Raw genomic sequence first — 12,889 nt, forward strand, 5'->3', positions numbered from 1 at the left:
GCGTTAAAATGCATTTTGTGATTTCCTTTAATTAAAAATCTTTGAAGTAAGTTTGGGGGACTTAAAGGGCACCCAATTCAGAGAATCACCCAGAAACCATCACACAAATTCTATCGGATGTAATAGTTTTAATGGGAGTTTTATTGGTTGTAATGGAAACTATAACGGTCTCTACTGATATGTGTGGGGTTATTGGATCATTTTTGTGCCAATAAAAATGAATGCAAATAATTTCAAGAAACGAACGAACATGTGAAATGAGAATAAAGAAACCCAGCTAACATTTTTTGGTTCTGAAAACGTTCCCCAAACGTTAGTTTTTGGTTCCCATAATGTTATTTTTTAAGGTTTGTTTTTTGTTTGCCAGGAAAGTTTTCTTTACAGAATTAGAACTTTTTATTTAGGTTAGTTTAACGTCCTCTAACGTTATGGTAACGTTAAAATAACGTTATTTTTAGGTTAGTTTAACGTTCCCCTAACGTTATTCTAACGTTACCATAGGTCTACCGGTGTAGGTCTTTAAAAAAAATAATGTTTTATTACTTCTCCTGTGTTTTGCAAATTACCTTGCCATACTGTACAAATGCATAATGTAACAGATTAAAGAGAAGCAGACAAGAAATTAAATACAAACATACTATAACACTATTTCAAGCTAGATACAATAGATACTAATAGCACAATGCATAGGTTTCTCTGCTTTTCCTGATTTCATTGTGAATATAAACGCATGTCTTGATGGTGTACTTAATAATCACATTAAGCCATTAACACCAATAGCGCATTATTATGATAATGTATCATTGTTAAGCGCAACCTTACTAATATGGCAGCGTGACACATTTTTATTCTGTGTGTGGTCGGGAGCATTTCCGTTTTGGCTTGTTTCCATTGTGTTGTCATTTCTTTCATTGTGTTGTCATTTATTTCTTGTGTTGTCATTTATTTCATCGTGTTGTCGTTTATTTCGTTGTGTTGTGAGCTTACGTTTGCTTTTCAAATGTTGCAGTATGTGCACCAGCTGGCCATCGTAGATCACTACTGCTGCTATCCAACAAATATTTAAGGAAATTGAAAACATCTTATTCTTTATTAGTGTGCAAGTCGTGTGCGCTCCACAGCTGCAGCACGCGCTTCTCTTCTCCGCTCCTCCAGCACGCGCTTGTGAACTCGCCTCACGGTCGTTTAATTTTACCTCAGAAACAAACATTACTTTACCGATTCCTTTTCTCTCTTTCGTCATTTAGTAACCTAAATATTAGACAATAAATATATATTTTTGTGGTTTTTGATTGATTTGAACATCTATATGAAGAGAATATAATATTAGAAAAGCTTTTGATTGATGTAAACACGGAGATAGTTTACGTTTTACCTCCAAGACTTTATTAATTTAGCAAATTCTTTTATCTCTTTCTTTCTTTAGTAACGTTAACTTAAATATGTGTGGACAAAAGATCTGTTGTATAGGACTTGATGTTGATATCCCTTAATCCATACTTGAGGCACCGATGAGACTCTGTGGGATGGTCAGTTGAGTGACGGTGCCCTCTGCCACCCTTCTCCTCAGTCCTTCCTTCTCCTGAGGTTGCTCTTTTCGTGTAAATCAGTGCATAAACCCTTGAAATGACCTAACCTCAATCTATAATGCCATAATCTTACCACAACCCGACCATACACGGCAAACCATTTGACTAAGGCCAGAAGCACTACTGTCGTCGTTAATGCAGGTTCAGTGGTAAACGGTTCTGTATGGCATAGAGCTGTAATCGGGCCTTAAAAGTTAGGCCCGAAATGTCCGGAGCCCGACAGAATGCAGCCCGAACCCGAACGTACATTTAGATTGACAGCTTTTAAAGAGCCCGAACCCGTTTACAGCCCGACATTATTTAAATGTGCGCACACACACAGCTTTTGTCAAGAATGAGAAATTTACACAGGTTTTAACATTATTTATTCATGACTAATAATCTACACGCCACTTGGAAGTTGAAACAAAGAAATAAAATAAGTCATCTGTAACATTGTAACATCTCATTCTAAATAGACTTATTCGTTATTGCCAAATACCCATCTTAATTCAGAATGGCATATATATACACTATAAATATGCCAATAAAATTTATATTTCTTAACGAATTAAATTAAGATAATACATTCTGAATTAAGATGGGTATTTGGCAATAACGAAATACGCAAGCCTGAGGCCGCTCCGAGCCCGTGTAAAATGTTAGAAATGAAGCCCGAACCCGCCCGAGCCCGTCGGGTCCCGACGGGTCCCGTCGGGTTCGGGCAAAGATCTTCAGCTCTAGTATGGCATACTATCTACCAATATACACAACAACACCGGACCACAAAAAAACGGCAACATCTCACCAAACTTAATACCTTTAGAAACTTAATACTTGAGGCACAGTTAAGACTCTGTGGGATGGTCAGTTGAGTGATGGCACCCTTTGGGTGGTCAAGTGGGCGCCCTCCTTCCTGGGTTTTTAAAATATATTTTAATGGGGGAGAATACGGAGATATTTATTTTCGCCAATATCTCCCACCCCTATTTCACAATTCTTTTCCCCAAACAAGAATCAGGGTTCCCACGGGTTCTTGAAATCCTTGAAAGTTTGTGAATCTGGGGGTGGGGGAATTCAAGGCCCTGGGAAGTTTTTGAAAATATACTTGCATCGATACAGGTCATTGAAAGTGCTTGAATCTATTTTATGCAAAAAACTGGAAAAAAATCCATATTATTCCTTGTGTAGTATAATATCATACAAATTTTAGACATTTTTAGCACACATGCAATTTTTTTTTGCTTTAAATGTTTATATCTTCTGTATGCAAATGTTCATACAAAATGCTTTTTTGCGTAGTTGTATTTGACAAATGAAAACATCTCTGGTTACGTATGTAACTGTTGTTCCCTGAGAAGGGAATAAGACGCTGCGTCTCCCTTGCCATACTTCCTGCGTCCCTGTAATGCCGTCTTTGGCAATATTTCTGATAGCGATATACTTCCTGGCTCCCGCGTCACCTTTTTTTTGTCATTAAGCCTCACCATTGGTTGAATTTGATATACACATTAAGACGCACTTACCCTTGGAGGCGTCCCCAAAGTGTCACCGCAGTGACGCAGAGCGAGTTCCCTCGAAAGGGAACTGTAACAATGTATCTTAAAAGGTAACACAATGTAACCTTGCTCTCACTTGAAATGTGTCCCCACATTTAGTCCTTGAATTTGAGGGTATTGGATCTAGAAAGTCCTTGAAAGGTCCTTGAATTTGAAGTTAACTAAGGTGTGGGAACCCTGAAGAATGAAACATATCGCCAAAAAGGTCTTTCAAAAATCAGTCGTTCAGTAATAATATTATGAAGCGTTGAGAACACTTTTCTGCGCAGAGAAAACAAAACGAATGATTTTGTTCAGCAATTTGTTCCCTTCCTTGGCTGTTCAGTGTGCGTTCACAACCAGACTTTGGCGCATGCTGATGACGTCACCTGCTGACTTAGTTGCCAATGTTTTTTGTATCCACTTTTTTATTTAAGCCATAATGCAGGGCTCCAGGCTAACATTTAAAAGGAGTGGCACTGGCGCCACCAAATTGTACAGCTGGTAGCGCTGGGCCTTAATTTGGTGGCACCAGTCACTGGTTGGTGTAAAAACAAAAAATAAACACTTAAACTAAGTCCAAAAAATTTTTACTGCAACAATAAATTCATTACAAATACAGATAATGTTTTTCATTATATACGTTTTTATTTTCACTTTACGTTTCACATATATTTGCCTTACTGTAACTATCAAACTTACAATCAACTTTTTTCTTACTTTGTTGTAAAAGCTTAAGGCTTTTCAACCACATGGGGGAGCTGTAAGTCATTTTTACATGGAAACTACATAGTGTTGCTTTAACACGTGAGACTGGATTGTTTTTGTGGTGTGAACGCACATCTGTTCGAATGTCTTCAAATAGCCACACAAGTTCGCCTTTTCTCCCCCGATTTATCTAATCTGATGCACTGAGCACAATATTTGACATCTTTTCTGACTTCTAGCGCAAACACACAGTGTACAGCGCTATCTTTAGGCTTTCATTGATAAAACTAAAGCGGCTGATCTCCACGTCTTTCATTAGTTTCATTTTGCAAGCGCGTAAAAGTTGTGCGATCTTATTTCATCAATTGTGCTGAAATATCAGAGAAAGCTCATAAAATATTCATGTAAAAAACACTGTGCAGCATGTTTACGTAAAACACAAGCAGCGGACTCCCGCTCCGTTTTAAAGGACAGCAGAGAGACTCGCCCACAGTCTCCACAGACCACCCTTACATCATTCAAAAGCATTTCTTTGTTCTGTGAAAACAGCTTGTATAAATGTGCAAATTACTTGCAAGCGTATTCTGTGTCTGTACGCTGACCACTCCGTCAGTAGGAGATGTCAGTAGCATGTGTCGTAGCCTAGTCATGAACGCACACTGAACAACCAAGGAGGAGAAACAAGTGAATAAAATCTTTCATATAGTTTTCTTTGAGCACAAAAGTGTTTTCGTCACTTCATGATAATATTATTATTGAAAGACTGATATGGCGCATGGACCTTTTTGGTGATGTCCTTCATTATTTTCTAGGGAAAAGAATTGTGAAACTAACTGAAGTCAATGGGACAGACAGAAGACTCACAGTTTTCATCAAAAACATCTAAAAATGTGTTGTGAAGACAATCGGAGCAATTTGGGGTTTAGAACGACACATGTGTAAGTGATTTATGATAAAATTAACATTTCAGGGTGAACTATCCTTTAAAAAAGACTTAATCTCATTCTAGAAGTATCTCCATATAATGCAAAAAGGATTTTGAAAGTCTCTGAAAATAAAAATAATAATAAAAAATTGCTCCATTTGACAACTACTACAAAATAGTGGAATACTCACAAATAATCATGCATTACATTTATGTTTTGTTAATCACTAGTTATGTTGTCTCTATTTTAATAAAATATTTGGATATGTTTACAAATGTTGATTTATTTGATGTGCAATGACCCAGCTGTAATAACAGGACTGACACCTGTCTTCTGTCTATATGTGTGAATCTAGAAAAAGATACAGAATCTCAATTCTTCATCCTTCTTTGTGTAAATAAGAGTGAAAAGACAATTTAATTGTTTCGTGTTTTTTTCAGATGTGAAGAGTGATTCATGTTTGGATATAGAAATAACGTCCTCAACATCAAAAGAGCGAATGACAGCACAAACTCTTTCCTGCATCACCTGTGGAAAGACATTCAGCTCACAGAGACATTTAGAGAGACATGAGAGAAAACACACAGAACAGAAACTCTTCACCAGATCTGAGATCAGCTTTACTACCTTACAAGAGAAGAAACTTCATTCAGAAGACCACAGAGAGAAGAAGAAGAAGAAGAAAAAGAAGAAGCAGTTTCACTGTGAGCAGTGTGGGAAGATTTTTGGCTCTTCTTCTAATCTAAAAGTTCACATGAGGACACACAGCGGTGAAAAGCCTTTCAACTGCACTGAATGTGGAAATTCCTTCAAAAACAAACAACATCTTAAAATTCACCAGAGAGTTCACACTGGAGAAAAACCTTACGAGTGTCCTCACTGTGAGAAGAGATTTCGCTGTAAATATAATCTGAAGAGACATGTGCTTTCACACACCAATGAGAGACCGTATCAGTGCAGTGAATGTGGAAAAACCTTTAGGGATTCACGCTCATTAAAAAAACACGAGAATACTCACAATAAAGAGAAACTCTATCATTGTTCACACTGTGATAAACGTTTCTTTCATAAATATCAGCTGATAGTCCATCAGAGAATTCACACTGGAGAGAAACCTTACAAATGCTGTCAGTGTGGAAAGAACTTCACTAGTTCATCTAAATTCAGAGATCATCAGAGAGTTCATACTGGAGAGAAACCTTATCAATGTAGTGTCTGTGGGAAGAGTTTTAGTCGCGGGTATACATTACTAAATCACAAGAGAATTCATACAGGTGAAAAACCTTTCAAATGCTCTCAGTGTGACATGACGTTTTCTCATTCAGGTCACTTCAAAATCCATCAGAGAGTTCACACTGGAGAGAAACCTTACGTCTGCTCTCACTGTGGAAAGAACTTCATTAATTCATCTCATTTCAGAGTTCATCAGAGAGTTCATACTGGAGAGAAACCTCATCACTGTAATGTTTGTGGGAAGAGTTTTAGTCAAGGGTCTTCATTACTAAAGCACAAAAGACTTCATACAGGTGAAAAACCTTACAAATGCTCTCAGTGTGACAAGACGTTTGCTCAGTCAAGTTCCTTAAAATACCATCAGAGAGTTCATACTGGAGAGAAACCTTATCACTGTAGTGTCTGTGGGAAGAGTTTTAGTCAAGGGTCTTCATTAGTAAAGCACAAGAGGATTCATGGACCCAATCCATCGTGCCATTTGCTGTTGCCAGTTATAGGTCTCATCACTGTAGTGTCTATAGGTCAAACAAGAAGCCATATCTAAACATAACTCAAAAGCGCATGCGTTTTCTCTGGGCCAAGGCTCATTTAAAATGGACTTTGGCAAAGTGGAAAACTGTTCTGTGGTCAGACAAATCAAAATTTGAAGTTCTTTTTGGAAAACTGGGACGCAATTTCATCTGGACTAAAGAGGACAAGGACATCCCAAGTTGTTATTAGTGCTCATTTAAGAAACCTGCATCTCTGATGGTTTGGGGCTGCATGAGTGCGTGTGGCATGGGCAGCTTACACATCTGGAAAGGCACCATCAATGCTGAAAGGTTTATCCAAGTTGTAGAACAACATATGCTCCCATTCAGACGTCGTCTCTTTTTCTCTAGGGAAAACCTTGCATTTTCCAACATGACAACGCCAGACCACATACTGCAACTATTACAACATCAAGACTGCGTAGAAGAAGGATCTGAATACTGAAATGACCCGCCTGCAGTCCAGATCTGAAAACATTTGGCGCATCATAAAGAGGAAGATGCGACAAAGAAGATCTCACACAGTTCAGCAACTAGAAGCCTGTTTTAGACAAGAATGGGACAACATTTCTATTCCTAAACATTGGTCCCCCTCCAGCTGTTCCTTATATGTACATTTAACTTTCCGGCCTCTTATTGCTACCTGTCCCAACTTTTTTTTGGAATGTGCAGCTCTCATGAAATCCAAAATGAGACAATATTTGGCATGACATTTCAAAATGTCTCACTTTCAACATTTAATATGTTATCTATATTCTATTGTGAATCAAATATAAGTTTATGAGATTTGTAAATTATTCCATTCCTTTTTTACTCCCAATTTCTACAGTGTCCCAACTTTTTCTGATTTAGGGTTGTACAACAACGCCCTCACTTGTATGATGTCACAGCAGTAGGCAGCGCAAATATAACGACATGCCTGTAATCCCTCCCACTCTGAAGTAATACTACCTCGATGGAAAAGCAAATCAGTGCGGCTCTGACGGCCTGGTAGAGTAATAATTTGAATGAGAAATCATTTGTATTGTGTACAGTCGTGTATCGACAGTCGAGTCCGGCCGGACAGTTTACATTGGTCAACTTATCTGTTACCGTACACCCAATAGACTGAATGGATTTTTTAAATACTTTTTTCTCTTTATATTGTTAGGATTTTACTGTAGAACCATAACCAGCATCTAAACGAGGTTATTAATAATGAACAATCTTTGAAATCGTAGACCATAGCTTTAAGTCTGCTCTCACTGTGGAATAAGCTTCTGTAATCCATTTCAATTCAGAGATCATCAGAGAGTTCATACTGGAGAGAAACCATAACACAGTAGTGTCTGTGGGAAGAGTTAATCAACAGTCAAACTTTGTATACCACCAGTGACCTTAATAAGGTTATGACACAAAAAATAGCTTTAAATATTATTAAATAGTAACTAAACCCTAAACCAACTTTTTTAGTTAATGATCTGTAAGAATGGGGCTGTATTGGTGCTGTTCATTGATTTGAGTAACTTTTTTGACATTTGGGTATAAGTTATTCAATGCTACAATATATGGTGTAAAAATGCCTGACTGCTGCCCTCCTCAGGTCGATCGGTGGCTACTGAAGTTGAATTTTCCTATTGGATGTTGCGGTACTAAGTTACTTAAGCTGTACGATGTGACGTAAGCAGTATCAAGCGTTACGATCTCACCACACCCTTGACAAAATTCTCCATTGCAGCCCCCAAACTTTTCTTGCATTTTGAAATATTGCACTGGGTAGAGTCAGGGGTTTAGTTACCCTTTAATAGTAAAATAAGAACAAATAATCAAATGATGAGCAATATCGCAGATAAATACAACAGAACAAACATACAAATGAAATAAAACTGTGCTGCTCATGTTTTCAGATTGATCTAACAGTTCTGTATTTTGGAGGTAAGGTGCCAAGCTGGTAAAGGGTGTATGTGTCTGGGAGCAAACATACTGTTCATAACTATATACAATAGTGTTAATTCATGTTGTTTTTCATATTTTATTTACACATTTATCATTTTTATCTCTTTTATAAACTATTTTTTATGTGTCAAACTCTTTTATTTTATATTGTGTGCTGTGTGATTTTACATATTGGTTTCAAAGTTTTAAAGTCATGGGACCACAATGTCATTAATTGTTCATTTAAGAAAGGAACTGTTCAGATTATTCAGTAAATGCTTTGTTCATTTTAACAATTATTATGTCTTTTGACTTCAGCTATAGGTCTATTATCTGGGCTGGTAAATTAAAGTGTACATAATTATTCAGTATTTTGTCAGTCTTCTTATTCTTTCTAGGAAAGCTAAAGGAGCTGTTATTGCATTGAGATCATCTTGACCAGATGCCAGTTTGATATGGTAGCACAATAGAAATGAACTGCAAGAGCTTGTAGAGAGGAATAAAGACTGCGTAGAGGAACACCACTATATTTTGCATAATGGACAAGTTTGTCACACTTTCACTGCACAGATACCATATATTGTATTGAATAACAGGTTTCTTTTTACTTTATTATTAGTATTTTAATGACAATCACAGTTAAATGTAATGTTGTAATAAAAAAAGAAGAATGTCATTGTAGGTATCTATACAGATGAAAATGAAGGCTTTGAACTTCAACTGCACTTTTAATTTGCATATTCAAGAGAGAATAATTAAAAATATTTATTTGGTTCCTGTTTATTAAAAGGAAACTGTAGAATTCATAATCTTAAAACAGAAGTTATATGATAAAAATAGAGAATAACAACCTACCAGGGATGATAGAATAGAAACAGTTTTGCTACTGTATTTGTATATAGCCATGTATTTGTAGTAAACAAATGGCAATCAAACAGCTTTACTGTATGTTTATTTTTTTATGAGGGAGGATAAGTAAACTTGATTATGAATTTAGGTCAGATAGATAGATAGATAGATAGATAGATAGATAGATAGATAGATAGATAGATAGATAGATAAAGTGTTGCGGTGACTGCCAATCAGTCACTCACAGAGGTTGTGGGCGAATGCTGTTTGACTCGTGTACCAGTAACAATGTCCATATCTTCATGTTCTCATTCTATATTTCGTTTATTCATATATAGTTTAAATATTAAAAAGAGTTTACAAAGGTCACAAATTCTTACAGATGTTACATATGGCTTTTCAATGCCATTCTAATCACGGTCAAAACTGGTATGCTCATTACCCGCACCTGTGCAGCATTACTTCTTTACTTATTTTATACATTTCCCAAACTCAATAGTCCACCTAGTGTACAAAATAAGAATAACACCATAAATGGCTCTTACATGAAGAGTTTCGTTGCAGAACGAGATAAATACGTTTTATCTCATTTTTGGTTCTTAATTCCAATTAATATCAATGCAACTGCAGTTGGTTTGTTTTGATTTAAACCTTCATAACTTTAAAAATACAGCTAAGTAGCACCATAAAACAAAATAATAACATGATAACATAATAATAAACGTGTTTTTACAAAAATGTTAAAAAATTGATTTTTCTCGGTTTTTATACGTATGTATGTATGTATATATATATATATATATATATATATATATATATATATATATATATATGTACGTACACACACACACACACACACACACACACAGTGATGGGAGAAATTAAAGGGGCCATGGCATGAAAATGAGACTTTTTCCATGTTTAAGTGCTATAATTGGGTCCCCAGTGCTTCTATCAACCTAGCAAATGTGAGTTTTGGTAAACCATTCTCTACAAGCACATACAAAAATAGGTCGTTGAAATTTGGCCTCCTTTATGATGTCATAAGGAGCTCTTATTAGAGTAATACTGCCCCCTTAATCTGCACTATCCAATCACAGCACTGCCATTTAGTGCAGAGAAAAAGAGGGAGAAAAAATAATTCACAACACAATTGAGTTTCAATTGCAACAAACCACCATCATTGTGATCAGTGTTTGCACTTCATCAGCTCATTTGCATTTTAAAGGACACACCCAAAACGGCACATTTTTGCACACACCAACAAAGTGTCAATTTTAACATGTTATAATAAATTATCTATTTGGTATTTTGAGCTAAAACTTCACACATGTGCTCTGGGGACACCAAACATTTATTTGACATCTTAAAAAAGTCTTGTGCCATGGCCCCTTTAAGCTTTTCGAAGCTTCGAATCAATTGGTTCGAAACACCACACACGCTGGCGACCCCTGCTGGTCAAAATAGTGTAAAAGCAGATATGTCCAAACATTTTACACTTTTTTAACAAAATAATAGCAAGATTTGTATTAAAATATGTTTAAAAAATTATTTAACTTAATTAAGACATATTTAAAAGTATATTATGTGTTTTTAGTTTTATTTAGGGCAAACAAATCATACAGTGTACCGCAGGGATCAGTTTTAGGTCCTATCCTGTTCTCGTTATACATGTTACCCCTAGGAGACATTATCAGGAAACATAACATAAGTTTTCACTGCTATGCGGATGATACCCAGCTTTACATCTCCTCGCATCCCAGCGAAACACACACGTTTTCTAAGCTAAAAGACTCCATTAGCGATGTTAGTTACTGGATGGCACGTAACTTTCTTAAGCTTAACTCCAATAAGATAATAATACTTATTATTGAACCAAATCGCTACAAACATAATATGTCAGATAACAAATTGCACATAGATGGCTGTACTGTGGTGCCATCTTCCACGGTTAGGAACTTAGGTGTGATGTTCGACAGCAACTTATCCTTTGATAGTCATATCGCCAACGTCTGCCACACAGCATTCTTCCATCTTAGAAATATCTCAAAAATACGCCATATACTGTCTACATCTGATGCAGAGAAGCTTATTCATGCTTTTATGACCTCTAGAATAGACTATTGTAACTCGCTACTCGGGGGATGCCATTCAAATCAGGTCAACAAGCTTCAGCTAGTTCAAAACGCTTCTGCAAGGGTACTTACTCGATCTAAGAAGTATGACCACATAAGCCCAATTCTGGCATCTTTACACTGGCTACCAGTTAAATATCACATACAATTTAAAATATCACTAATCACCTACAAAGCTTTAAATGGCTTAGCACCCTCATATCTTAGAGAATTGCTATCAGAATACAATCCATCACGCACACTACGGTCGCAAAATTCTGGCCTATTGATTATCCCTAGACTATCAAAAGTGTCTAAAAGTGGAAGATCCTTTTCCTACTTAGCCCCTAAGCTCTGGAATGATTTACCAACCGATGTCCGAGAATCAGACACAGTCGATAATTTTAAATCTTAAAACTTAAAACTTTTCTCTTCAACAAAGCATTCGCATAATTTGTCTAGTAAAGGTACTTAACTCGCAATAGTTATTTTTACGGAACAAAGCACTCACGGTCATAACACAGATCAACCAAATAAATAAATAAAACCCTTTTCTGCATGAACACTTAAAATGAATTGCATTAAATAGTTTGCCACCGTTTGCCACTTAACCTGCATTAACGACTACAGTGGGGCTTCCGGCCTTAGTCAAACGGTTTGGCACGTATGGTTGGGTTGCGATTTTGGTGCTTTTGTGTGTCTTGTGAATAGTATGCCATACCGACCCGTTTGCCACTGAACCTCCATTAACGACGACAGTGCCTCCAGCCTTAGTCAAACGGGTTGGCACGTACGGTCGGGTTGCGTTTTTGGCCCTATCGTAAGTCTTGTGAATAATATGCCATACAGACCCGTTTGCCACTGAACCTGCATAAACGACGACAGTGGGGCCTCCAGCCTTAGTCAAACGGGTTAGTATGTAGGGTCGGGTTGCGTTTTTCGCGCTTTCGTGTGTCTTGTGAATAGTATGCCATACATACTCGTTTGCCACTGAACCTGCATTAACGACGACAGTGGGGCTTTAGGCCTTAGTCAAATGGGTCGTCAGGTTTCATTTTCTCTTAAAGATCGGAAGGTGACCCTTATTTACCATATATACCTTGGCACTGGGCCCCCAGTTTGCTAAATCCTCAACTGTGGATAATATAATTATGCCGCAATAGTTAGTCTGTCTGGAACTAAGCTGAGTTAAACCACATCACTGTGTGACACTTCAATACATATGAACGGCCGCTACGCTAATACGATTTTGTTTTTCTCTCCCTGTCTCGTCCTCGACCCGAGGACAACGAGACAAACAGACCCAGTCCCGGTAGATGTGAAAGTCGGCACACCTCTGATCTACTGGCCGTCCTTCACATGATGCCCAGCTGATGCCTGACCAACGATCACCGGCAGAACCAGCTTAATCTCCGCTAAATCTCCTTATCCGTTCTCCCAAGGGTTTTTCCCTCCTAGGACTTATTTTTCCTCGGATAAAAGCCCGGGGTTTTTTTTCTCCTAGGGGGT

The 12,889-nt window shown here is 37.2% G+C and overlaps 1 protein-coding gene across 2 annotated transcripts in view; it reads left to right on the top strand.

The window, feature by feature from the left end:
* Nucleotides 1–9,137, top strand: part of LOC141282444 (uncharacterized) — an 11,469-nt gene extending 2,332 nt beyond the window's left edge. The window contains exons 1-2 of one of the 2 annotated variants that reach the window (XM_073815412.1): nt 4,576–4,752; nt 5,181–9,137. In XM_073815412.1, coding sequence (XP_073671513.1) covers nt 4,749–4,752; nt 5,181–6,517 — 1,341 coding nt within the window. In that variant the 5' untranslated portion in view covers nt 4,576–4,748 and the 3' untranslated portion in view covers nt 6,518–9,137. Of the gene's footprint in view, nt 1–4,575; nt 4,753–5,180 lie in introns of those variants that run through there. The other variant, XM_073815411.1, reaches the window with a different exon arrangement.
* Nucleotides 9,138–12,889: the final 3,752 nt, after the last annotated feature.

Source organism: Paramisgurnus dabryanus, chromosome 8 (assembly GCF_030506205.2).
Source record: "Paramisgurnus dabryanus chromosome 8, PD_genome_1.1, whole genome shotgun sequence".
Lineage (NCBI taxonomy): Eukaryota > Metazoa > Chordata > Actinopteri > Cypriniformes > Cobitidae > Paramisgurnus > Paramisgurnus dabryanus.